This window comes from Sinohyriopsis cumingii, chromosome 11 (assembly GCF_028554795.1).
Source record: "Sinohyriopsis cumingii isolate HCF-2022 chromosome 11, ASM2855479v2, whole genome shotgun sequence".
In the NCBI taxonomy this organism is placed as follows: Eukaryota; Metazoa; Mollusca; class Bivalvia; order Unionida; family Unionidae; genus Sinohyriopsis; species Sinohyriopsis cumingii.
Genome location: NC_142971.1, coordinates 18,339,686 through 18,355,516, shown reverse-complemented (window position 1 = coordinate 18,355,516; position 15,831 = coordinate 18,339,686). Strand labels below are relative to the sequence as shown.

The 15,831-nt window shown below is 35.1% G+C and overlaps 1 protein-coding gene across 1 annotated transcript in view; it reads right to left on the bottom strand.

Moving 5' to 3' along the window:
- Positions 1–12,296, bottom strand: part of LOC149787690 (perlucin-like) — a 30,087-nt gene extending 17,791 nt beyond the window's left edge. The window contains exons 1-4 of the mRNA XM_089975642.1: positions 12,163–12,296; positions 10,066–10,154; positions 3,228–3,327; positions 1,062–1,287 (exon numbers count right to left, since the gene is read on the bottom strand). Of these exons, the coding sequence (XP_089831768.1) occupies positions 1,062–1,287; positions 3,228–3,327; positions 10,066–10,154; positions 12,163–12,226 (479 nt within the window). The 5' untranslated portion in view covers positions 12,227–12,296. The remainder of the gene's footprint in view (positions 1–1,061; positions 1,288–3,227; positions 3,328–10,065; positions 10,155–12,162) is intronic.
- Between the last annotated feature and the right edge of the window lie 3,535 nt (positions 12,297–15,831).

Here is a 15,831-nt window from a genome sequence, read left to right as displayed (position 1 = left end):
CATCTTGGAATAGTTTATTGTCAATTTATGAAGGTAATGAACGATGTACAATTAAAAATGCAAATGTTATCTAACATAGCTATAAAAAAACGTATTTTTAACGTTTATGAAATAAATGCTCTGTGTATTAAAAGTGTTGAATTTTAACCCACTTTGTGAAATATATAGGCTATTCACTCGTTTCAAACAAATGTCCTCAATATATATATATATATATATATATATATATATATATATATATATATATATATATATATATATATATATATATATATATATATATATATATAACTTAATCTGATAAAAATCGAGATCATCATATATATATATATATATATATATATATATATATATATATATATATATATATATATATATATATATTTAACTTAATCTGATAAAAATCGAGATCTCCATCATAAAGAGAGCTGACGTTCGTCAATGCACGCTCACGTTCTGTTGACCTTTCCATTAACCAATCAAATTGCGACATTAATACATATGAAAGTGGAAAACGTAATTCGGAAGATAACGTTTGTAACGCTAACACTCCCTAAAATAAGATGGAAGGCTTTATCTGATAGGTTACTAAACGTACGTGGACGGGTGATTCAAAAGGTCACCAAAACATTAACCTCTATCGGTGCCTATCAGAACTGATTATAAGAAGATCGATTTGAATTACATTTAGGGGCGGAACCCATTTCGTTTGGTATGGGAGTGGCCGGAACAAATAGTCAAGGAGTCTGTGGGATGGAATCCCATGTTGGGGTCCAGGAGGCGAAGCCCCAGGAAACTCTTGCATTTTAATAGTTTCCAGGGAAGGCTTTTAACCATCTATCTGTAAAGCAAACTTAGTCATGCAAGCGTTCTGGTTGTTTCGAGCTGATTCGTTTTATTGGTGGAAGGGTGGCCTGACTCTTATCCCCACCCCCTACATCGAATCTAATAGATCCTGAAGGATCATTTCAATGGAATAATAGTAAAGTCTACCTCATTATAAGGTGAGAGACGAAAACAGAAATTTATTAAAAGAGATAATGGAAGCAAAATCAACTTACAAAAACTGACCGTCTTTTTCACAGATGTAATGAACAGGCGTATGACATCTCCAGTCGCTCCACAGCCCGTTATTTAGTATCACCATACAATTCTCACCGTCAAATCCATCGTTCGGGTCACCGGGTTGCCAGTTAGAATACGGCTGTGAGGCCACATGGGTATTACTGTTTAACCACACCCAATCGCCCTCAACCAATAAATCGTCTGCTCCCAGCCAATATGCCCCTATATATATATATATATATATATATATATATATATATATATATATATATATATATATATATATATATATATATATAAAAGCACATAAAGGACATTGGACTAATACATATGATTTCTTAATTCATCTAGGTCTCTGGTGACATATATTTATGTATGTTTATTCAAAAGTAGAAAGAATAATTGATATATCTTTGTGGTTTGTTTCGTATATTGGAATCACCGTTATCCAAAAGAACCCTCCACCGATCCAGTTGTCTCTGTATATTACAGCAACAAAAACAGTAATAATAACACTAAGAACAACAAATAGTTGCATGAGTTTCTTTATGTAGACATATAATAATTTGATATAGTAGATGCAGAAAGTTTTCTTTTCTTGCCACGACGGAGGTTCATAGTTTCGAGTCTAAATGGTTCAGTCTAGAACTTAGACCAACAAGCTGGTCCGTCTTATTTTCTTTCTGATATGACTGGTGACGGAAAACAACTGAAGACACGATTTGTCTGGAGCGTCCACATTTTATTCAGTCGGATTATCGGGCTGTTTGCTACTTATTAATAAGTTTATTTTGATTAACCTCCTTATCGAGACGGTCAGTATAATCCCTCTTTTACTAATCCATTAAATCCTTCAGAAGACTCATTTTTTTATAGTTTTAATCAGGATCAGAAAAGAGCACCTTTGTATTTAGCTGCTATAACTATCACACGCAGTAGTCAGTTCTTGCTTTACCACTGCGACACGACGCTCTCGCCTTGGGGTGATACTATTTTTCACGCATGCGTCAGCAATTCAAACCGAGGTCAACAGGCGCTGAAGGACTTTATTACTTAGTCCCAGTCTATTTTTTTTGCACTTTTTCCACTCTCTTATTTGTTGTGATACTAGAGTTAGATTTAGGCATTCTTGGTACTGATTTTAAGGTAATTGTTCATTATTTTTTTAGAATATCATCATTATGGTATGGTTGTCCGTGGTTGTCTGTGTGTATTTTTGCGACAATGCACACTGAGTAATGAGGCATTGGTAATGATCCGGAAGGGAAATATGTGGTTCAGCTTGACAAAGAAATGCTGGATAACCTATGACAAAAACATCACAGTGAATGCATCTTTGAAGTTATTTTAGATTAATATATGGTTTATCATTTATTATGATTTGGACACGGTGGAAAGTTTAGCACTGAGACAAAATGTAGATACTATATAGGAAAAATAATTGTGACCTGAGTCCTGAATGCACAGTTAACGTTCCAGTAGGAATCATGTCCATACCACGTTATTCTCCGCGACCGGACATGTCAGGAAAAGAAACCGGAGAACAATTTATTTGTCTAGGTTTGGTTTTGTATTTGAATAAAGCAAATTAAGTCCATTCGTTTCAGCAAGTAAAAAAACGGGGTATACTTTGAATACAGTTAGTACAGAGTAATAACAAACGGCCAGAATCAGAAATATCTAAGCAGTCACTAATGTGAAGTTAACCTGCATTGAACAGAAGGAAAGACATCATTTTAAATACACTCAACACCCTAACCAGCACCCCCATACCTTCCAAATGAAGACTAATCATTCTGCTAACATGCATCGCGCATGCCTGACTTCTCTTCTCAAATAGACCGAACAAATGAAGTACTAGCTCGATTACATTGGCCATTTTTGACAGTGTCATAACAACTATTAACTAGCCTAAAGAATGGTAGTAAGTATAGCTCTACATCTGAGATTATTTATTATAAATTATATAAGACAGGTGTCAAGGCTAGCTGAGCGAGCGCCAGGGGAGCGAGTGTATGTTTCTTGCATGAAATGCAAATGACAACATGTGTATATGCGGAATTTTACAGCTAATTTAGGCACGTACCTTTCTGAAAACAGCTCTGAAAAATGTAAGAATGTATGATATGCATGACGATGTAGCTAAGGTTTCAGTTATTTACCTTCGGCGACTTGATTCATTTTTACTTGATTTTCCAAGAAATGTGCCTCAGCCTCATCGTTAACCTCTGCTAAATATCCACCCAGGATTCGACATATATCCTTAAATAATAATAATAATAATAATAATAATACATTGCAATAATGAAGCTAATCCGTTATTACTATTTTAATAACATACACATATATTCTAGTAAGTCTTTGTAAATTCGGTTAACGCAGACGATGGAGAGTTAATTATATGTTTTCGTTGTCGGATATATTCCCCAGACCCAATAGGTAGCCAGTCAGTAGGCATCGATACTCATTTTTCCTAAACTAGGAAAGTAACTTATTAGAACGATACCTGTCAGGCGTGGCACAGATCATTTGGTAACGACCTATTAAGGAATGCAGATATATGTAATACTCTATTTCATTTCACGTAAAAATGCAGTTCCATAACTCCCAGTTTGTTGGTTCTCACAGATGGACTTCACTACATCATGTGCTCAAGTTGTAAGCATGCAATACCATGGAACAGCCAGATAAAAGCATTACTTGGATATGCTGTAAGCGTTTGCAGTGACCCTTAACAGAGCGTCAAGGTTGGGTTCTGTTAAATGGGAGACAATGCAGACCTACCGACATCTTTGATAGGCATGCGTCGGTGTGGAACGAAGTGAATGGATGACTCTTGGATGGCCAAGACGGCCTACCGACATCTTGGGCTTAAAGTTTCTGTGTCTTGCTAGATTGTAGCATTTGGGTGCTGGTACTATAAGTTGTTGTTGTTGTAGGGTTTAACGTCATTTTTCAGCACACGATAGGCTATACATGGCGGCCAGTATTAATGGTGGAGGAAGAACCCGAGAAAAATCCTGGAAAGAACCACCGACCCACGAGAAGCTTTCTCACATACCCACATTGGCCAAGACTCGAACCCACGCAGACAAAGGTGAGATGGCAGTGAACCGTAACGGAGAGCGCTTTAGACCACTCGGCCACTCGGGGCCCCGGTACTATAAGTCATAACACAAGTATTCAATGTTCCGAGCAGGGTGGTGAGTGGGGGTGGGATTCAGAAATAACATTGTGGTAGGGTGGGGTGCGTAAACAAGTACGACAAGGAGTTTGATGGATGGAACCCCTGGTGGGGACTTTAGGAAGCAAAGTCCCTGGAAGTTCCTACATTTTAAGCGTTTCTAGGGCATAATTGTGACCATCCAACTGAAAAGGAAACTTAGATAAGGAAACGTTCTGATTGTTTCGCTAACTTTGGAAGGGCAGCTGAGAGAGAGAGAGAGAGAGAGAGAGAGAGAGAGAGAGAGAGAAACATTATATACCTTTCTTGCTATGTGGTTGAGGAGACTTGTAGTCGTGATTAAGCGAAACAGTTTAAGAAAGTAAGCATTACCCACATTTGTTAAAATGCACGTATAATTAAACTACCTTACTCGCTCACAAATGTGATCAAAGAAAGACTACCAAGTGAAATGAATACTTGATGAAATACAATCCTGGTTCACATATACATTTTATTAATGAGAAGATAGTTTCAGAGTTTGTAGTTAACTTGTAATTCCTGAACTGACACTCGGAGATTTCCTCACGGGTAAGAAGTTTCACTATTACTTGTATCAAATCACTTCAACAATATGATATTAATAGAACAATAAAAATTTAGTTTCGACCTTAACGGCTGTTTCACAAACAAAATGTTCAGTTTTTTATAAATAAGAAGAATCTTGTCTGTGAATTTGAATCAATAACTAGCCCGGTTCTCTTCTTATTATGCTCTTTGCGTTGCATTCCACTTAGCAGAGTGCGAAGCAAGGAACATACGGATCAGGGAACCATACTACTCAACAACAATATAAAGCAGTGATCTAATACGCAATGTTTTCACGATCACATGAATGATTGTTGAAAACAGCTGGAATAATCTTAACGATCTCTCAGCGGTTGGGCATCTTGAAAATTAATGCCATTATTACACAGGAACGAATAACTTTGTTAGAAAAAGCGCTTTATTGACATTTATTTCCAAGGTGGTTTTATAACGAGTATTCAACCATTAAACGGACCAGTTCGCTCCCCCACCCCTCGGCGTTTTTCTCGATGTCCAGCAATGATGGCATCATTTCATATTGCTATGGATGTCCCTCGATAACTCGCGCCCTCGCTTATTGTGCGGTCTATGTTTTTGGACCCCCGTTGTGCGCAAGTTATCGAGGTTGAGGTGTAGGAAATAAAGAGGATGCGTGTGGTTCAAGCCGTGCAACATCGGCCTTGTGTGGCAGTTAATTTATCAGAGATCATTTTGACTGCGAAGTATAGAGCAAATGTTGCTCGGCTTAGGTCAGGTTGCGAGAGGTCGAAGGCGTAAAAAGGAGACAAACCGTTCATATAATATAGAATTTAACTGGGGAAGAGTACTTACAAATTGAACGTTGAGAAGTGCGTAGTCAGAAACCAATCTACTCTTGTTGACAAAGAAAGAACCTCGTGTATAGATATGTTGGTTGGGAAATAAAAAGTTGTACAAAGTATACTGGTTCATCTGTGCAATATTCCGATGGGGTCAGAGAAATGACTAATTTCTTATCCACCGTAAGTAAACAACGTGTGCAAAAACCCAAAAATGATAACTTATTCTGTTTTAGGGATGCTATTCCAACTGGTAAGTAACAAATTGTGGCAAAACCTCATATATGGTAGCGTATTTTATTTTATTTATGATATATTTATTTACAACAAACGCTTGCACCCAAATTGTTGCCTTGGTCCTGGTTTGATACTGAAGTGGGAAGAGTCTCTTTCCACACTAACAATCAGAACAACCACGCTGTACTCTGATATACCTCTGGTAAATAACTCTAACACCAGCTATCACCACCACCACCATCATGAATAATAATAATAATAATAATAATAATAATAACAACAACAACAACAATAATAATAATAATAATAATAATAAAGATGATGATGACGAAGATGATGACTATGATGATGATGAGAAATATGAAAATGAAGAATTAGTGGATAATAAATGTCGATTCTGGGCTTTTTATTGCATGTAAAATAGAAAGACATTTTTGATATGTGCTGTGCCCAATTACAATACTGTAATATTTACTACAGACAAATTCAAAATTATAGCATCGACATTTACTACCTATTCCGTATCATAGTTTCGTGTAGGGGTATGTGAATATTGCTGAGCCATTTCCGTACTCTTACGTGTACACAAAGATACCACCTTGTCATTGCACCATAGTGATATTTCAACGTTGAAACACTTGTAGTACAATGAACTTCAAAGCATGGTGACAGTCCATGAAAAGCACGGAGACAACACAAACTCATCTGAAATGTTTTTTGAACAATATAAATATTATCGAAATATATTTTGAAACAGAGCAAGTAAATTTAATCAATGATGATGGTTTCCATACTTATTTACGAAATCCAAGTGACAAAAATGTTTAACTTTCCCTGTAACACGTCTTCCAGTTATAAAAGAATCATACACATGAGTTAGCAATCACGAAAAAGTGTTTGAGTAGGATAGAAAAATACAGCACGACCATTCAAGATCAGAAAATACAAAACTTATGACCTTCATTGAAAAAGACCAAATTTATTTTGATGTTAAGTAAAAATTGGTCACATTTGCGACAAAAAGATTTTTCGAAACAAATTTTTGCGACTATTGTCACGACTATTGCATGTAATGTGCCATCTGTTTTTCTACATTAACATATAATTCACTGTTGAATATGCATTCTAATCTATTCATATATCCTAGACTCATTTTACCTCTTTCAGACAGTCTTTGCAAATTTGATAGTTTGATATGTTTAACTGTTTTCCATTTACAGCATATTACACGAAATGACTGAACTAGTGATTTTGTAGTTGGAATTAAAACATTTTTCCACATGAACTGATTTGTGTTAATTTATTCGGTAATTCTTTGTAAAGAATGTTTCATGAATGTTTTAAAAATGAAAACGGTAAATAGTTTGTCCATGAAAAATGCACAGTTGATGGAGCACATGCGTGAATCGCTGATATATGTTATTTGAAAGAAACTTGATAGAAGTTTTAAGTTCTAACGATTGTTTCATCGTCCGTGTGCTTCTCTTTACCTTCTTTGCTGTTCACGATCTCGAAGACCAGCCATTTATATTGTATTTAATTTTCAGCTTTTGAAACATTTAATTTACTGAAATTCAGTGTCACATTTTTCAATGTTAGCTTTTTTTCATTACTACTGTGTTGTCTTTTATTACCTAGCCAGGACAATGCCTACCTTGTATTCTCCTTATTGCGTTTGTCATGCCAACCACTCGTGAGTTAAAGTGTGATTCTCTTTTTCTTTTTCCCCCCTCTTGTTTGGACAGCAATATAAATTCGCATAACGTACATGTTTTAATTTCTTATTGGTTGTTTTCCAAATATGTCACATTCTAGAAACCTATGTACCTTGACAATGGCATCTATGTATTGCTGTTTTTAACTTTATTTTAACTGAGTAATGTTTTCTACTGGTTCCCAGATCTTAAACGATTCGTTATTTCCTTTGATTTACGAGTATATACTGTATTTGTTTTAAGTTGTCCCTTTTGATTTTGTCCCCAAAGTTTATTCATAGTTTGTGGTAGCAACTGTACTTTCAGTATCGTAGTAAAGATTGTTAACTACTGTTCTTTGCAACACATTACTCTGAAAAGTCTTGAAGTCAATCAATTAAAACAACCAGGGAACACAAATTGTCTTAGGTTTTATCAACAAGATAACTGGACACCCATCTACTACAGGAACTTTTATTGTAACAACTCGTAACATTTCTTCAATCGTTTCAGTTATATAAATGAGTTTAGATTGATGTCAAATTTTGCTATTCCATATGACTGATTCAAAGACAGCTACCTGATCAGCTGTAAATTGAGACGAATACGATTCTCTGCATTTGTCCACATGAAATACCTACTGGTAATCTAATATTTCCTCATATTACACTGCCTTGCTCATCTTGCTATTAGAGTTTATACTGTTTATAATGGTGATATGGTCATTAAATACAATCTGAAGATCTTTTCTCTTTTTAAACATTGCAGAATGTCTTTCCTAGCGTTTGAAATTTGACAAATAAAAATGATATGCTCTTGAACGTGGTTTTGTAACTAGCTTCGATCATACTTTTATCCCATCCAGATTCGTAAATAAATACATGTTATCTCTTGATGCACTGATTGCTGCTTTCAGATTAATTTCATTAATATTTTTATTACCTCCATGGAAACTGTTGAGTTTCTAACGCACAAAACTTTATGCAATTATTGATCCTGTTTAAAAGATTTGATCTTATTTTGCGTTGTCATCGGGCTTTGTATGGAATGTATCATCATGCTTTGCTGTTCACTGTGCATCAGCACTGAAATAACACTATATCCTTGAAAATCAATGGCAGTTTTATTATCATGCAGTAGTACCGAAGTGGCTCATCAATGACTTGGTGCTATAGTCTGATGACTTGATGGCATTTTGGTTCCTTACAGAGTAATACTAAATTGACCCATTAATGACATAGTAATATGGTATATTGACTTGATGGTATTTTGGTTCTCTATGCAGTAGTACTGAATTGACTCGTCAGTAATATAGTACTATAGCCTAATGACTTGATAGTATTTTGGTTCTTTGCGCAGTAATACTGAATTGACTCATCAATGACATAGTCGTATGGCATAATGACTTGACGGCATTTGGTTCTTTACGCAGTAATACTGAATTGACACATAATGACATAGTACTATGGCATACTGACTTAGTGATATTTTGGTTCTTTACGCAGTAATACTGAATTGACTCATCAATGACATAGTCGTATGGCATAATGACTTGACGGCATTTGGTTCTTTACGCAGTAATACTGAATTGACTCATAATGACATAGTACTATGACATACTGACTTAGTGGTATTTTGGTTCTTTACGCAGTAATACTGAATTGACTCATCAATGACATAGTCGTATGGCATAATGACTTGACGGCATTTGGTTCTTTACGCAGTAATACTGAATTGACTCATAATGACATAGTACTATGGCATACTGACTTAGTGGTATTTTGGTTCTTTACGCAGTAATACTGAATTGACTCATCAATGACATAGTCGTATGGCATAATGACTTGACGGCATTTGGTTCTTTACACAGTAATACTGAATTGACTCATCAATGACATAGTACTATGGCTTAATCACTTTATGGTATTTTGGTTCTTTACGCAGTAATGCTGACTTGACTCATCAATGACATAGTACTATGGTTTAATGACTTGACGGTATTTTGGTTCTTTATGCAGTAGTACTGAAGTGGCCAGGAATGTTCGTGTACCCCAGACATGATGATGAGAGTTGATTGTAAATGCCAACTGTGAAATTTTCATAATATCAGTGGTCATTTTTTGTATGTTTGTTTGTTGTGCGTTGGCACGGCCCACAGCAATAGATCTGATTACTTTTCACTAAAAATGAGTACCAAATGTAAAGTTGATATATTATGAAATAAGCCTTAGTACTGACATGTTTATCTAACCTAGATCGATGCAATCTATTTATTCCTTAAGACGTATACTTCTCAAGAAATGACCCAGATGCATATGTCTGCATTTTTAAGAATTTCTTAAAACCAAGACAAGTCTTTCTTTTAGTTATTTTGTGAGATGCAAACATGCCTGACTACTGTTATTTGTAATTTTTATACAGTTATCTATTAGTAATAAACAAGTAACCCTTTCTCTTTCTCCTCTCTTTCTCCTATGGTGATGGGAATTTTTATACTTACAAAGGCCGCAACCCATAACTCGCTCTCGTGGCTCATATGATAGCAAGAGTTTCCATGTTGATTCCAGCCTGGATCACACTGGCTACACACTTGATTGAATAAATAACATAATGATTGAAGCGTTAGCTATCTGATAAGTGAATGAGTGAATGTTATCATGTAGTGTTAAAAATATTCTGTTTTGTTATGTGTTTCTGTCTTTCTGTTTCTATTTTTGACCAACGATATGTATATATGCAGACATGTTAGGGTCCACACACAATTTTGTGTGTGTCAGAGCATTGGTCCCGGCTAACGAGTAACTATTTTGTATTGAGATGTCACGGAAATTTCAATCGGCTTGCAATCAAACAATTTAAATTTCCTGCATTGCACGCTCAAGGTTGTTTGCATCCCAAAAGCGGACGACAGTGAATTTCGAAACATGTAATATAATTGGATGGGGAACTAGTCTAAAACTGTAATTGGTCTCAATTAGCCAGACATTTATATTAAAAGAGAAGTAAGTTTAGCCGCCAATATGACTAAGGGTGGTATTCTGTGATTGTGATAGTTAAATGATGTTGAAGAGGAAGGCGGATGAAATGTGTTTGATTTCGCGTAATTTTAAACAAATAGAATTCTGATTTACAGCGGAAATGGAACTGGGCACAAATTATTGACTTTGGACCTACGTTTGCTTTGCGCACCTTGTAACATAGTTGGTATACTTTACATACAGTGTTTGCCGTTGAATATTTTATATACATAGTTTGTACACTTTACATACCAAATATATGGGAGAACTGCGAAAGAAACACAACGTTGTCCAAAACGAACAAAAACATATTTTAAGGTAGAGAAACGCCCGGCAAAATATTCTAATACAAATAGTCCCTTTACGTAGCTGCTGCAACGCAGCATGCATCTTGCACTCCACCCCCAGGACAAGCATAGCTTAAAGTTCTACATTTAAGAAAAAATAAACTCGCCTCTCTCATGAAGAGAATGCTTATGGACTGATTAACTCCAGATAAAAAATTGTGATAAATGGAATCTCAAATGGGCAAACTATGGTATGAATTCGCTTCATTCAATATAACTCATTACCCATTTGCGATCTTTCATTTTTGCAATAAGCACCTCAGTACAAGCCATTGCGGACAGGATGATTCTGTATTCATTTCTGTCAATAAATCTTCGTATAAAGAGTGCTACTCAGCAAATATTACATTTGGACATTTATAAGCTGTAGAGAAGGCTACATGCAATTATGTCAAGGAATGTTGTTGTTGTTGTTGTTGTTGTAGGGTTTAACGCCATTTTTCAGCACAAGATAGGCTATACATGGCCAGTATAATTGGTGGAGGAAGAACCCTGGAAAACCCCGGGAAGAACCACCGACCCACGAGAAGCTACTGGCAGGCTTTCTCACGTACCCATGTTAGCCAAGCCTGAGACTCGAACTCACGCAGACAGAGTTGAGATGGCAGTGATCCGTAACTGTCAGCGCTCTAGATCACTCGGCCACTCGGGGGCCCGTCAAGGAATGTATGTATGTCTGTATGTATGTATGTATGGGTGTATGTATGTATGCATGTATGTATGCATGCATGTGTGTGTGTGTGTGTGTGTGTGTGTGTGTGTGTGTGTGTGTGTGTGTGTGTGTGGATGGATGGATGTGTGTGTGTGTGCGATCATGTATGCATACATGAATTATTAGGATTATGGAGACCGATTTTTACAAAATGTATGTATGTCTGTATGTATGTATGTATGGGTGTATGTATGTATGTATGTATGTATGCATGCATGTGTGTGTGTGTGTGTGGATGGATGGATGTGTGTGTGTGTGCGATCATGTATGCATACATGAATTATTAGGATTATGGAGACCGATTTTTACAAAAGTCGATTAGTGTCAAATCGAAATACATGATTTATTTCTTAATGAATACTTAGTATGCTAAGATGCAATTAAGAAATACCAGCTAATATGCAATTAAGAAATACTAAATCGTAATTACAAGATAAAGTATAGAATTCAATGTGGCACTAAGTGGCTACTATAATATAACATGCACGATGAAATTCATGAATTCATTAGACCAAACATACCAGTTCCAATGTAAAAAAGGAAAATGAATGTGAAGAATAGTCCTTTTTCCATAATAGAGCACATACAAATGTTAAGGTTGATAAATACGTCTAAATTAAGTAGTCAGATTAACACAATCTTACGAATCTTCAAGATAAGGCTAGGAACTATTTAAGGAGAAATTCGTGCTTTCTTATCTGAAGTACTACTGTAGTACCGGTCAATAACTAATATTTGCTTAAATGAAAGTATCATTTACTATAAATAATCTATTTAAAAATGTAAATCTCTGGTCATACAACAAGTGAGTTTACAAAGGAAGAACAAATGCTTACCGTTCTAAAGGGGTATAATTGCATAAATGACACCCGCCAGCGTGCACGTTGAGGCATCTGCTTCACATATCAAAAGTATTACTAGTAGTTCAGTGCAAGCTGTCGCTAGTTACGGATTTGTAAATTGCGGTTTATTTATAAATTTTGTCATTTACGGTGTCGAATGTTTTCAATTTAAGAATGTGTAGTTACAAAACTAAATGGTCAGAGCAATGTAGACCACATGGACAGGAGTTTGTTTTGTTCATATGTTACATATGTCTGATTTAATATACATTTATTATAATTTAATCATTTTGTCAGTTTTATTTTTTTTAAAAATGTTTCTTACATGCAATTGTAATGGAAATTTATTCACTGGAGATGATATACTTTCAGAAAATTGGTTAACTTGAATCGTTCTTTTCATAAACACCAGGTGTTGGCCTAGGAGCTGACCTTGATTCAAAATTAGTAAACAAAGTTCTATTTTATTTTAAAATGATTGGTTGTTGTCATGGTCATGATGGGACTACGTGGGTTAAGAAGTAAATACCTTTTTCATTTTTATTCTGGGAATAAAATCATTGGTCTAATCAAGGCCATATTCTGTGTACGTGATATAAACACGATCACGTGACCCCCTTTTGATTTCGCAACTTGCGGGAATTTCGAAACTGCGTCTTATGATACAATATAACCTTTGTTTTAGATCTCTCTCTCTCTCTCTCAGTTTTTGGGATTTTACACTTGGTATCAAGTTGTTTTCATTGTTGTTGCCAGATTTTGAGTTCATTATCTTCAGACCATTTGGATTTCAAAAAGATTAATTCTTTATTCTCTGGAAATATTTTGAGGAGTGCTCACACAGAAATTTTGGAAAGACATTGCTTACAAATTTAATTTGGATTTCCAACACCGGAGTGCCATTATTTGTATTTCTACAAGGAACTGTAGATAAGCACAGTACTGACTACAGCATACGTCATCGTCATCCATCTTGGATTTTCCAACAGGATTCGAACTTGAAATTATTAGAACATTTATTAATCGGACGTTTGCAATTTAATTCGTGGATTATTCTTAGATTATTTTTGGATTTGATTCTTGAAACTGTAAGTTCTTTTTTTTCTTCATTTTTACAGAATTTTCCAGGAAAATAAATTATTTGTTAAATTGTTAAAAGCTTGCTGTTTTCACTCTTTCTGTGTTACTGTTTATTCGAACCTAAACACGTAACACACAAGAGAAGCCACAAAAGGTTGACAAGTTAGAAGCGGGGAGAATTATATAATAGTTCACGTGATGTTGAATTTGGAACTAATCTTGTAAATTAAATTTATAAAAATATTTCAGGATCTAGTAATTGAAAGAGTGTGACCTAGTTTTTGGAAGACGATTAAAACATTGTGAATTGGGATATATAAAACTTTTTCAGTCCGCCTTCAATGAAATTCAGCAATTCACGGACCATTTGAAGATATTTGAAAATGAAACGAATATCGCAGTCTAGTTAATTAAAGTAAAGTAAGCCTTAGCTTCAAACTAATTGCATGGAAGGTTTTTTATTCATCTCTCTGGTTTCTACAAGTTTTTTGAATGATAAACCAAACTTTTAGACAAGTCTAATTGCTAGAACTGAATTAATTATGTGTAGTATGTCACAAACCCCTCTCTTTTTAGGATAGACTATAATAATGCATTTCTAAGTTTTCATTTTAATATTCTCATGATTCAAATTCGAAACAAAAACAAATGTTAGATATTTTAGAAGAATAAATAAAATAGGTATTTTTGCAAATTGTAAAACAGGCCAGAAAAGTACACGAGCTCCGATTTAAAATTATCGAAAGATAATAAATCAAGTTACTATATTGTTTTAAACTAACAACCATGTAACCAATATCTCTGATAACGTAAGGATATTTAAGACACAATAAATTCTAAGGCACAAAAAAGTTACACCGTTAACGTCTGAAAAATAGAGATTATTGAAAGGGAGAAATGAATGAGAGACGTCTATACCCAACGGCTATAAATTAATATTAGATTATGTCGAAATACAAGCAGCAAATTCTATTGAAGTATTACAACGTTAGTGAAGCTTTTGTCATGTGTTGCTGATACAGATATCACACATACCCCTATCCCTAGCTGTGATATCACACCTATCCCATATCCCTTGTTTTGATACCACACATACCCCTATCCCTAGCTGTGATATCACACCCATTCTCATCCCTAGCTTTGATATAGCAGCTACCCTATCCCTAGCTATAGTATCACAGAAAAATAAAGGACAGCTAAATCATTAAAATTAGCGCAAAAATGTATACTGTACAAAACTGAAATAAGTTCGATAATTGGAGCAAGTGATATGACAGTGGCAGTAATATAGGGATTAATGTTCATCATATGGATAGATATGATAATCTGAACACGTGACACGGCAGTCGAAGCAATTTAGTGTCAAATGCTATTCATGTGGATAGTTATGATAAAAGGTACATATAACACGGCAGTCTCAGCAATTTACTGGCAAATGCTATTCATGTGGATAGTTATGATAAAAGGTACACGTAACACGGCAGTCGAAGCAACTTACTGGCAAATACTATTCATATGAATAGTTATAATAATGGAAACAAGTGACCCAAGAAAAGAATAGTGCAGTGAAATGACTTTGAAATGAATTACTGGTGCTTCGGTCGTTACGCTGTTCCTTGCATTACGTTATGCCATTTACGACAGATGTGACATATATGAAAATTATGATATGGGTATATTACCATAAATAACACTTTAGTTACATGATGAAATGGATAATAATAATAAATGTATTAGACTTACTTGTGCATGACAAAGGTTTTGCGATGTTGTTTTTATCTGCCAATATGGCTTACGCCACATATGCAGTTTTGGCTATGGTTCTTTTGTAACACTTTTGAATGGTCGGTTTTAGCGGCACTTAACACATTATTATTGGCTATGCCATGCCGAGGAAATGGATTTAAGTGAATTATTAATGAAACGACAGACCTTGACCATTACATTGAAATTTAAAAATGACAATACATTTGAAATTAAAACCATTCATTTACTTATTCGTTTACGACCCATTTCATTTAAATTATTTTTAAATGATTTAAGGACACACATTTCTGACCACAATAACGGTGTAACATTAGAATTGGCTAAGCCGTTTGCACCGATGTATGCGGATGACTTTGTTGCCTTTGCCGAAACTGCTATTCAGATTCAAAGAATTCAAAACAACTAAACTAATACTGCAACATCTGGAAACTAAAAATAACCTTGTCGACCCCCCCCCCCCCCCAATAATATTGGAATTTTACTAAAATGGAGGATATTGTA